This window comes from Eriocheir sinensis, chromosome 34 (genome assembly GCF_024679095.1).
Source record: "Eriocheir sinensis breed Jianghai 21 chromosome 34, ASM2467909v1, whole genome shotgun sequence".
NCBI classification, from domain to species: Eukaryota; Metazoa; Arthropoda; class Malacostraca; order Decapoda; family Varunidae; genus Eriocheir; species Eriocheir sinensis.
This window is the reverse complement of record NC_066542.1, coordinates 4,229,663-4,242,162: the sequence shown is the minus strand read 5'-3', so window position 1 is coordinate 4,242,162 and position 12,500 is coordinate 4,229,663. Positions and strand designations below refer to the sequence as shown.

At 44.2% G+C, this 12,500-nt stretch overlaps 1 protein-coding gene across 41 annotated transcripts in view; it reads right to left on the bottom strand.

Moving 5' to 3' along the window:
- Positions 1 to 12,500, bottom strand: part of LOC127006931 (microtubule-actin cross-linking factor 1-like) — a 309,855-nt gene that overhangs the window by 249,938 nt on the left and 47,417 nt on the right. For 39 of the 41 annotated variants that reach the window (XM_050877291.1, XM_050877298.1, XM_050877306.1 and 36 more), the window contains exon 2: positions 595 to 656. In XM_050877291.1, coding sequence (XP_050733248.1) covers positions 595 to 656 — 62 coding nt within the window. Of the gene's footprint in view, positions 1 to 594; positions 657 to 10,980; positions 11,045 to 12,500 lie in introns of those variants that run through there. The other 2 variants (XM_050877312.1, XM_050877320.1) reach the window with 1 other exon arrangement.

Genomic DNA, 12,500 nt, shown 5'->3' with positions numbered 1-12,500 from the left:
GAGATAAGAGAGAGAGAGGGAGACTAATTTATGTTTTAATTGCTCTCATTTCTTAACAAAGGAAGGGAGGGAGGGAAGGAGGGAGAGAAGGAGAGAGATATGATACGTTTCTCTCCATTGCGTCATGTTATAATTATTAACGATGAGAGAGAGAGAGAGAGAGAGAGAGAGAGAGAGAGAGAGAGAGAGAGAGAGAGAGAGAGAGAGAGAGAGAGAGCAATGCAGGATACAGGAAATATGGACACGGGTAGGCAATCCTTCTGATAATCCTCCTTTCCTCCTCCTCGTCCTCCTCTGCCCCTTCTCCCATTCTTCAACTTCCTTCTCCTACTTCTCTATTCCTTCTCTTCTTCTTCTTCCTCCTATTCGACAGCCAGTCAGTCAGTCAGTCAGTCAGCCAGTCACCAAGCCATCTATCTATCTACCTAGTCAGTCAGCCAGTACGTCAGTCAGTCAGTCACCCAGTCAGGCATATATCTATCTATCCAGCCAGCCAATCAGTCAGTCAGTCAGCCAGCCTAACCTAATCTAACCTTTCCAGCCAGCATGTCAGTCAGAGATTCAATCCGTCCAAACACACACACGCTTCCTTACCTTTTTCAAGTGTTTGTTCACCCATTTCGTGAACGTCTTCTTCTGGATGGCATCGCGCTCGTCTGGTGGGGAAAGAAGAAACGTGTTAGCATTGTGTGAAGAGAGAAAAAGTTAGCAAGACATACGTATATACAAAAAAGACAACACCAGCCACAGTTTCCGTCGCTAATGTTTCTCCCAGCTTCCCTTCCTAACGCCAGTGCACTCAAACGCTTTCGGCTCTATCAACCACTATTTCCAAAGGCCACAGGGAAGATAAATGAGTTGTTTTTCACGTCCATGGTGCAGAAGCCTCATCAAACCATCCCTAGACCCTTAAAACCACCCATGGACATACCCAGAAACAGTCCCTACGAAAACCTTGCCAAATGTGTGTATGTGTGAGCTCCGAATTCTCAGATCCTTTCATCTCTCACATCAACATTTTCCCGAGGCCACAAAGGATATAAATCGGGTTCCCATAAGCGTTTCTTCACATTCATGGTGCAGAAACCTTGTCAAACTATCCCTAGGTGCATAAAACCATCCATGGACATACCCAGAACAGCCCCTACGAAAGCCTTGCCAAATGTGTATGTGTGAACTCCGAATGTTTACGAATACGGGACTCCTTGACGTAATGGCCGGCCGCTGTGCTGGAAGACATTACGTTTAGTCACTATACCGCCCCGAGCCTCACTTTCTCTCCAGCTGACAGCCACGCAAGGGAGGGAATGGAGGGAAGGAGGGAGGGAAGGAGGGAGAGGGTGGTGGTGGTGGTGGTGGTGATGGTGGTGGTGGTAATGCCCTCGGTTACCTCCGGCTCTGGGAAGGAAGGTCGTGGAAGAAGAAGAAGAAGAAGAGGAGGAGGAGGAGGAGGAGGAGGAGGAGCAAGGTAAACAGATGAGAAGGATGAGGAGGCTGAAGAAGAGTCGAAAGAGAAGAAGAAGAAGAGGAAGAAGAGGAAGAAGAAGAGGAGGAGGAGGAGGAAGAAGAGGACAGGGTACGGTGATAACTTTTGACCCCCTAGAGAGAGAAACACACACACACACACACACACACACACACACACACACACACACACACGATTCATTTTTAGGCTTCGATTCTTTTTTTATTTTTTGGTCAAACCGGTTCAGATGTTTGTAAGAATCTTTTCACTTTCCGTGTATTTCCTGAAGGCATGTTTCGCACGCACGTACATTAAGAAAAAGAAAGAAAAAAAAAAGGTATATTATTAACTCTCTCTCTCTCTCTCTCTCTCTCTCTCTCTCTCTCTCTCTCTCTCTCTCTCTCTCTGATAATGGGAATATTTAAAAGTTTGTTTACATGCACGTAAATTCCTCCTCCTCCTCTTCCTCCTCCTTCTCCTCCTCCTCCCTTTGATAGTGACTAATTTCCCGTTAATATCTACGTAAATATCTCCTTCACTACAATTTTGTTTTGTTTTTTCTTAACCTGTGATGGTGAGTAATATTTCAGTGTGTGTGTGTGTGTGTGTGTGTGTGTGTGTGTGTGTGTGTGTGTGTGTGTGTGTGTGTGTGTGTGTGTGTGTTCCTATCCTTCGTTTTCTCTTCTTTAACATCTACGTATATTATTTTCCTTTTTTCTTTTCTTTTCTTTCTTTTTCTTTTTTTCCTCTCCTTTTCTCCTCCCTTTTCTCTCCTTTTTCTATTCTTTTTCTCCTCTCCTCATTTATCTTCTCTTCCTTTCTTTCTCCTCATTTTTTTTTTACTCTCCTCTTCTCTCTCCTTTTATTATCCTCTTTTTTCTCTCTTTTCTCCTCTAACTCTTTTTCATTTTCATTTCTCTTCGTTGATGATTAATTTCTCTTCATCATATATCTTTCTTTTTCATCTCTCTCTTAATAAATTCCTTCTATTAACTTTTTCTTCCCTGGTGAAAATAACTAACTAATATTTTCACTACGTCATTTATCTTTGTGTGTTCATTATCTCGCTAATAAATTTTTCCTACTTAACTTTTTTTTCATCTTCTTCCTCCGCTTAATAATTACTGATATCACCGCGTCGTCTGTCTATCTCCTTTTTATCTCTCTTAATAAATTTCTCCTATTAACTTTCATTTTCTCTCCCTGGTGATACTAACTATTAATTCCACTACGTTATTTATCTTTGTGTGTTTTTCATCTCGTTAATAAATTCTCCTACTTAACTTTTTTCATCTTCCTCCGCTTAATAATTACTAATATAGCCGCGTCGTTTGTCTGTCTATGTTTAGTCATCCCGTTAAGATCCCTGACAATTTCCTCCTCCTCGTGTTGTTGTTGTTGATGATGATGATGATGATTGCTGCCTTCCATGGGTGTTGATTGCTTGCGGATTAGCGTCAACACTTCGCTTCTTGTATCCATTTAAGTTTTTTGACACTCCCTGATTGCTTCCTCCTCCCAGACCAAGACCAAACTCCAGCCTCACTCAAAATCAGCCTTAGGAACGGGTTTACTTTTCCACGCTCTGAACTTGGAGTCATAAGCTTTTTTTTCCTTCTTTCTCTCTCTTTCCTTCTCTATCTCCCTCCTTCCTTCCTTCCCTTGATGCCTTATATGTCTTCCTTTATTTCCGGTACTCCTTCTCTCCCTCCCTCCCTCTCTCCTTTACTTCCCTTCCCACGGAGCGAAGTGAGATGAAGTTCCTTTCCCACATCATCTTAGGTAGGTTAGACACGCCCCTTTCTCTCTCTCTCTCTCTCTCTCTCTCTCTCTCTCTCTCTCTCTCTCTCTCTCTCTCTCTCTCTCTCTCTCTCTCTCTCTCTCTCTCTCTCTCTCTCTCTCTCTCTCTCTCTCTCTTCTTGCTCAGTTTACTCAGTGCCATCTGCTTGCCGCCTTCTCCTCCTCCTCCTCCTCTTCCTCTCCTCCTCCCTCTATTCCTCTCCTCCTCCTCCTCCTCCTCCTCCTCCTCCACAATCCTTCACTGTCACAATGGCCGCCAATTTATCACTGGCAGACAATTGTATTCGTGGACCGTCGCCTCAGCACTGGTTCACAACACCTTGACATCTTAACCTGAGCTACGATGCACTCTAGTAATAAATAAGTTAATATGTACACTAACTAACTAACTAACACAGAATCTCTCTCTCTCTCTCTCTCTCTCTCTCTCTCTCTCTCTCCCTTCCATCCCTTCCTTCTTCCCCTTCTTTTTCCACTAATTCTACACTCTCATGTCTTTTCTCTTCTCTCTTTCTCAACACACTAATTCACTAACTCACTAACTCGGCATCTTCTAACACAGCATCCACTCATCTTACACTCTCCTATGCCTTTCTCTTCTCTTTCTCCTCTTTTATCTTCGTTCTCTATCTCTCTAAACATCGACTTCTTCAAACCCTTTCACCTCTCTATAAAAGATCTGCGTCCTTTTTCAACGTCTACATCGGGCGGGACCTCACTTTGTTTTTGCATGTGGTTTGTGGATTCTGTCTGTTTTTTGTCTATTTCTCGTCTCTTCCCTTCCTTTCAAAACACGTAAGCCCAGACCCTTTATCAATATATTTCTTCCATCTTCCTTTTCTGAGAGTTTGCGGGACCTCACTTTTTGTTTGCATGTGTTTTGTGGATTCCTCATGTGTTTTTTGTGTTTCTAGTCCCTTTCCTCCCTTTCAAAACACGTAAGCCCAAACCCTTTATCAAATTCCTTCTTTCATCTTCCTTCTGTGAGAGGTTCTGCTTACTTTTCCAACGTCTATTCACTACTTGTATGTGTTTCTTGGATTCCTTTTGTTTTTGTCTTTCTTGTCTCTTTCCTTCCTTTCTAAACACGCCTGCCCGATCCTTTATCAAAATCTCTCTTTCATCTTCCTTCTGTGAGAGATTTGCGTCTTTTTTCAACGTCTACATCGGGGGTTACCTCACTTTTTGTCTGTGTTTTGTGGATTTCTGATTATACCGATTACTTGTCCTTTCCTTCCTTTCTAAACACGCCTGCCTGATCCTTTATCAAAATCTCTTTCATCTTCCTTCTGAGAGAGATTTGCGTCTTTTTTCAACGTCTACATCGGGCGTTACCTCACTTTCCTTTTGCATGTGTTGTGGATTCTGTCTGTTTTTGTCTTTTTCATCCCTTTCCTTCCTTTCTGAACACTCTTCCCAGACCCTTCATTAAATCCTTTCTTTCACCTCTTCATATAACCTTGTTGTCCATCGTAGATTTAAGTTCAGTTTTCTTGCATTCCGTATCTTTTTGTATCACTCTACGCTGTTTTTCTTGTCCCTCTCTCTCCCCTTCCTTCCCTTTTTGCATTGCCGAAACCTTTATCAAACCCTTTCTTTCACCTTCTACAGAGAGTTCCGTTCTTTTTCTCAGCTACGATTTTGCGCTGACTAAACATCCTAAAGCTCTCTTGGATTCAGTCTGTTTTTATCACTAGTCTTGTCGTTCTCGCTTGCTGGAACCTTAATCAAATCCTTTCTTTCTCCTTCCAAGAGAGAGAGAGTTCTTTTTTCAGCTACGATTTTGCGCTCACTAACATCTAAAGCTCTCTTGTATTCCATCTGTTTATATCACTATTCTGTCTTGTTCTCGCGTACACGAACCTTCATCAAAAACTTTCCTTCATAGCCTGCGTATACCAGACTTAACATATCACACACTTAACATTTCAAGCTTTCTCTAACTCCCTCTTGTAGTTTTTGCCGTCTCCGCGTCTATACAAGTACGTCAAATGTTACCCAGGCAAGGTGACCGGGGGGGATGGAGAGGGCAGCTGGAACAAATCTCTATTCACGAACACCTGTTTTCTGAGGCGGCTGGTGTGACTGTGGTTCGCCTATGACTAAGACCCGGTTTCACAGTCCAACACAGTGCCTTCGTGACAGCCCGAACCAAACTACAGAATCCCATACAATCCAAAATGGGGAGGTCTTCGATGCCACACTAAATACACAAGACTTTTCCTGTATAGTTTCATCAAATTTGTGAACTTAAATATAAACACCAGACACTAAACAAGTTAATTTCGAAGGCTCTGGTATTGGTTTGGGAGCTTACTAACCGATCATGGGGAACTGTGAAACTGGCCCTAAGTGTGCAATTAATAGTATTCACAGGCATTCTCTCCTTATCTATGCGTGTGTCAGGCCGCTGGACACCAACAAGCAGGAGGAACAAAAGCTGAGGCAGGAGAGGGAGAGGGAGAGGGAGAGGGAGGAGAAATTAAGAAATACCAAGACCTTACACTGAGAAACCTAACATGATGCTGGAGATTGTGGGAAGGCTGAAGGAAGGAGGGATGGAGGAGGAGGGAGACGTAGGAAAAGGGGAGAGAAAGGTAGAGAGAGAAAGAGAGGGAGAGGGAGAGAGGGAGAAGAGATTGTGGAAAGGCAGAAAGGAAGGTTGAAAAGAGATTTGGAGAGAGAGGAGAGAGGGAGGGAGGGAAAGAAAGGGTTGGATGCCGCGAGAAGAAAGAAAGAGGGAGATGGAGGAGGGTTGGAGAGAGATATGGAGAGAAAGAGTGAGGGAGAGAGAGGGGCTGGAGAAATGTGGAGAGAAAAGAGGGAGGGAGAGAGGAGATGGAGGAGGAGGGAGATGCTGGAAGAAGAGAGAGGGAGGAAAAGAAGATGAAGGATATCGAGAAAGGAGAGACATGAGAAGAGAGAAAAAGAGTGAGAGGGAGACAGACAGAGAGAGAGGAGAGGTTAGATGTCGCCAGGTGAAGGCACGCAGGTAGAGGCAGAAGCACACAGGTGAAGGCACTTAGATCAGGGTTACTCAGGTGTGAAGGCAGACACGTACACACACACTCACACGTAGGCAGATGGTGACCGCCCCCTAAGCCTTCGCCAGATGGTCACCAGGAGGCCGGGAAAAGTAAAGTGCCTCGATTCGGTAGATGAACAAGGAGGAGGTGGAGGAGGAGGAGGAGGAGGAAGTGCAACTGGGTCTTAATCATCGTTGTCCTAAATCAATTTGGGATAACAGATGAAGAAGATTGAGGAAGCTGTGTATGGGAAAAGTTAAAATTGCAACGGTGGTCTTCAAACTAATCAAATCACATCTTCCTCCAACCTTCTCTTTGCTAACTGACCGAGTATAACAAGCCCATCAGAGAGAGATTGGGAGATAAAGAGAGGCTGCATCTGCGTGGGAAAGGATAAACTATGGAGGAATCTGTATATGGGAGATTGAAAGATATGCAACAGTGTCCTTCAAACTACTCAAATCACACCTTTTCCTCCCTTCCCTTTGCTAACAGACCGAGTATAACAAGCTCATCAGAAAGAGATTGAGAGATAAAGTGAGTCTGCATCTGAATGGTTCTATTCAAACTGCCCAAATCACACCTCCTTTCTCCCTTCCCTTCGCTAACTAACCGAGTATAACAAGCCCACCAGGGGGAGATAGAGAGATTCCGCATCTGTATGGAAGGGGTGAAATCGGTCGTTAGTGGGACAGGCTGCAGCGGTCATTTACATACGTCGCTATTAGCAAACTCCCTCCAACCGTGGCGCTGATAACAGACCATGCGACAAAGCCATCAGGGAGAGGGATTGACGCAGCTTCTATATGGAGAGACAGTGACCATTTGACGTGGGTTAAAGTGTGGGGCGCTACTTTCTAAATACAGTAGTAGCTCTTGCATCGTTAAGGGGGCCGTTTTAGTCGAAGTTTTTAGCGGCCGAACGAATATAAAAGGAAGTGAATTAGAGGTAGCTTTTAGGAGTGTGAGAAAATTTGAACGTCGGCAAAAGTACTGAGTTTATGCGTGATTTACAGAGGGTGATACTTGATAAATACAGGAGTTCTTGCATCGTTAAGGGGGGCCGTTTTCAATTTAGAGGTTTTAGTGGGCAAATGTATCTAAGGGGAGGTGGAAATGAGGGTGCTTCTGTATGGGTGAAAAATGGAACGTCGGCAGAAGTACAGAGCTTATGCGTGATTTACAGAGGGTGATACTTTATGAATACAGGAGTTCTTGCATCACTAAGAGGGGCCGTTTTTAATCTTGAGGTTTTATTGGCCAAATATATCTAAGGGGAGGTGGAAATGAGAGTGCTTCTGTATGAGTGAAAAATTGAACGTTGACAAAAGTACAGAGCTTATGTGTGATTTATAGAGGCTGATACTTGATGAATACAGGAGTTCTTGCATCATTAAGAGGGGCTGTTTTCAATTTTGAGGTTTTAGCGGTCAAATGTATCTAAAAGGAGGTAGAAATGAGGTAGCTCTTTATGAATGGACAGGCTTAGCAGTCATGTTGGGGGAGCCATTTTTTTTTCTACAGCAAAGGAGTCAGTTCAAGGGCATAAAAAAAGGAAACAAATATGAAAAAAAAGACCCGCTAGTCACTGCTCCTAAAAAGAGTTAGAGGAGTGGCCGAGAGATAGGTCAACGATAGATCCATTCAAGAAGAGGTTAGATAAATCCATGGATAGTGAGGTTAGGTTAAGTTTGGTTCACAGGAGCTGCCTTGTATCGACCTACCGGCCTCTTGCAGACTGCGTATAATTCAACCTCCCATTTGGCGTAAGTTAAAGAACGCAGAGAGATGCAACGTCACTCCCCCTCGACCTTGCTACTTTCTAAAGCGTGGATGCATATTTTTCACCATCCCATCCATCTTGAGGAGCTGAGTGGCCACATCCATCGCGGTTGTGTTTGTTCATCCGTCAGACCTAATCACCTGAAGGCTACCTGGTGAGACTGCTAATTGAGAGCCTAATGAGCTGCTCAGGAGGGGGGCAGGTGAAACAAAGGTGTGATAAGCGGCGGGAGCAGCAGAGAGAGAGAGAGAGAAATCATCATCATCATCACCATCAATATTAACGACAAAAAAAGAATGACGGCAAAAAAAATAATAAAGAAATAAAAAAGAGAAAATAAATTAAAATAAACCACAAAAAAAAAACAGGAAACTTATTTAGTACACCACCACCACCACCACTACCACCACCACCACCACCACCTTGCAACACCAACACAAACAGGAACACACAAACAGTTACCTGAGCCTCGGGTGTTGCCTGAAGGGTGTTGCATTGTGTTATTTCCCTCCCCCTCCTCCTCCCCTCTTCCTCCTAGTTTCCCTCCGTCAACCGCCACCAATTCTTCCTCCTCCTCCTCCTCCTCCTCTCTCTCTCTCTCTCTCTCTCTCTCTCTCTCTCTCTCTCTCTCTCTCTCTCTCTCTCTCTCTCTCTCTCTCTCTCTCTCTCTCTCTCTCTCTCTCTCTCTCTCTCTCTCTCTCTCTCTTTTATACGCTATAGAATAAGATCGTAATGGACTCATCTAACGCAAGACAAAGAAGAAGAAGAAGAAGAAGAATGGGAGAGAGACAAAAGAGAAGCGGGTCTGTCTCTATCGACGTCACTCTCCCTGTCTCAGCCCTGTCAGCCTCTCTGTCTCTATCAGCAGGGATGGGAAAGGGACACGGGAGGAGGTGGAAGGGGAGATGGAGGAACAGAGATCAGACGGCAGGGCAGGGTGAGCCAGAGGAAATACTGACTGTCATATCAATTATTTCTAAAGGCCAAAGGAGAGGTAAAATGCGTTCTTATGAGTGTACTTCAGAGGTCATGGTACAGAAGCCTCGTCAAACTACCACCAGGGTCATAAAACTATCCCTGGAAAGGCCCACAACTCCTACGAAGGCCATGTCAAATGTATGTGCTTGGGAGATGAAATGTTTTAAGAATGTGACCCTTACTTTATAGCATACCCCCAATCCTCTCTCTCTTGCCCCTCTCCTCCTACACCCCCCCCCAACTCAATCCCAAATCCATCACCACCATGGAAAGGCCCACAACTCCTACGAAAGCCTTATCAAATGTGTGTACTTGGGGGACGAAATAGTTAAGAATGTGACCCTTACTTTTTAGCATACTCCAATCCTCTCTCTCTTACCCCTCTCCACATACCCCCCCCCCCCCCACAACTCAATCCCAAATCCACCACCACCATGGAAAGGTCGACAACTCCTACGAAAGCCATGTCAAATGAGTGTGCTTGGGGGACGAAATAGTTAAGAATGTGACCCTTACTTTATAGCATACCCCAATCCTCTCTCTCTCACTTAACCCTCTCCCTGTACACCACCACCACCTCAACCACCATCACCACCACCACCACCTGATACATGCCCGCCGGATCAGTTGTCAGCGTGATAAGTTTCGACATTACCAGTTCGGGAAAGGATGCTGGCGGGTCGCAAGAGAGTGGGAAGGAGGGATGCTGAGAGGGAGAGAGGGAGGGAAATGGAGGGATGCTGAGAGGAAGAAAGGGAAGGAAGGAAGGAAGGGGGGAGAGGAAGGAAGAGAAGGAGAAATTTATATTGAAAGTTAAAAAAAAAGAGATGAAGGAAGGAAAATGGAGTGAGAGAGAGAAAAGAAGGGAGAGAGAAAGAGATGGAAATATAGATAGATAGATAGATAGATAGACAGATAGAGAGAGAGAGAGAGAGAAAAACATACAGGTGGTTGACTGATGGTGGTGGTGGTGGTGGTGGTGATTTTGGTGGTTTTAATCAACACCGCAAAGTCAACCACCCTCACGCAAGGCCTCTCTCCACCTATATGTGTGTGTGTGTGTGTGTGTGTGTGTGTGTGTGTGTGTGTGTGTGTGTGTGTGTGTGTGTGTGTGTGTGTGTGTGTGTGTGTATTTATAGCTTAGGTCAATTGCTTCTTTGCCTTTTATATCTCCTGGCATGCTTGTGTGTGTGTGTGTGTGTGTGTGTGTGTGTGTGTGTGTGTGTGTGTGTGTGTGTGTGTGTGTGTGTGTGTGTGTTTTCGCTTTTCACTTTCGTCTCCTCGTCACGGTAGTTGCACACACACACACACACACACACACACACACACACACACATATTATCTTTTCTCTCTCTCTCTCTCTCTCTCTCTCTCTCTCTCTCTCTCTCTCTCTCTCTCTCTCTCTCTCTCTCTCTCTCTCTCTCTCTCTCTCTCTCTCTCTCTCTCTCTCATCACCACTATCAACACCACTCATTAAGGCCAGACTCATTTAATTGAAACATCGCGTCACCTTCCATTACCTCGAGCAACACCATTAGACTCCTCCTCCTCCTCCTCCTCCTCCTCCTACTCCTCCTCATGTAACACCATCCTTCTTTTTCTTTTTCCTCTTTTTTTTATTTTCGTTTTCTTCTTTTTCCTCTTCCTCCTCCTCCCCCTCCTTCCTTTTCTTTCTTCTTCTTTTTGTTTTTTTCTTCTTCTTCTCCTTCTTCTTCTTCTTCTTCTTCTTCTTCTTCTTCTTCTTCTTCTTCCTCCTCCTCCTCCTCCTCTCCTTCCCCTCTATCCACCCACTGGTTTACACACTCACAACCTCCACTACACCCTCCCTTCCCTCCCTTTCCCATCACCCATCTCCACTACACCAACCCCACCATTACCACCTCCCCTTCCCCTTCACTACCATCATCACCACCACCACCACCACCCACCTTTGCTATTTCTCAGATTGACTGGTGATGGGAAGCAAGAGGTAGCCATCACTAGCTCCCTCTCTCTTTATTTCTCTTTCTCTTTCTTTCTCTCTCACAGACGGAAAAGATATGAGTTCGCAGGAGAGATTTAGTTAACTATTCTTTGTTTTTTCTTTTCTTTCTAATCTTTTCTTTTTTTGTTTGTTCAGTTTCAAGCTAGACACTTTTTTTTTCTCTCTCTCTCTCTCTCTCTTTTCACAGATGGTAGGGAAGAGTATGAGTTTAACGTAAATCTAGTTGGCTTTTCCTTCCTTATCTTCTGTGTTCGCTTCTTCGGTCTCACTTCTACGCTATCACAATTAACTTTTTCTCTCTATTTCTGTTGCCTCACAGTTGCGGTGGTGCTGGTGTTGAGAGGTTACGAGCTCACGGGACACTGGTATATATAGGATGTGCAATAAGATATGAAGGAGGAGGAGGAGGAGGAGGATAGAGGGAGAGGAGGATAGAGAGAGGGAGAGAGGGAGGCGTACTATCAGAGGAAGGGGAGGTGGGGAGGAGATAAAGCAAGGGAGTAGAGAGGGGGAGGATGGGAAAGAGAGGGGAAGGAAGGGAAGGGAAGGAAGGCAAGGGGAAGGAAGGGGAGGGAGGGGGAGGGGCGTTGATGGGGTACTATATAAATAACGAAATCTGTACAATGATGGATCGCAATAAAAAAGTTTGTTATGAAAGAAAACATAAGAATCAACGTTACTACTGACCGCTCTTATGCCACACACACACACACACACACACACACACACACACACACGTAACATACTAGACTGATTCACACTCATAATAATTTGGTTTTGAGAGGACTGACTGACTGACTGACTGACTGACTGACTGACTGACTGACTGACTGACTGATTCTTCTTTTACTTCAATCTTTCTTTTCTATTTCCTTATCTCTTCTCTTCTCTCTCCTTTTCTTTATAATATCTTCTCCCTTCTTCTCTTCTCTCTTCCTCCTTTCCTCTCCTATACTTCCATCTCTCCTCTATCCACTATTAAACTTAAACACACACACACACACACACACACACACGACCACCCACCCAACCTCCACACACACGCTACACACACACATACAAATACACATACACACAAACACACACAGACAGGCTCATATATCATAATTAGTCTTTCTCATTAGTAACTTTTGCGTGTATGGATTTTAAAAAGTTAATTATTATTTTTATTTATTTATTTTTGTACCTTTTTCTCTCTCTTATATTAATTTTATCTTCATTTTCTTCTTTCTATTTCTTTTTCTTCTTACTCCTCCTCCTCCTCCTCCTCCTCCCTTCTTCATATTTCTACATCGTTTTTTTTATGTTTTTTAAGAGGTGACCTGTGAAGAATTAATGCTCTCTCTCTCTCTCTCTCTCTCTCTCTCTCTCTCTCTCTCTCTCTCTCTCTCTCTCTCTCTCTCTCTCTCTCTCTCTCTCTCTCTCTCTCTCTCTCTCTCTCTCTCTCTCTGTGTGTGTTTGTGT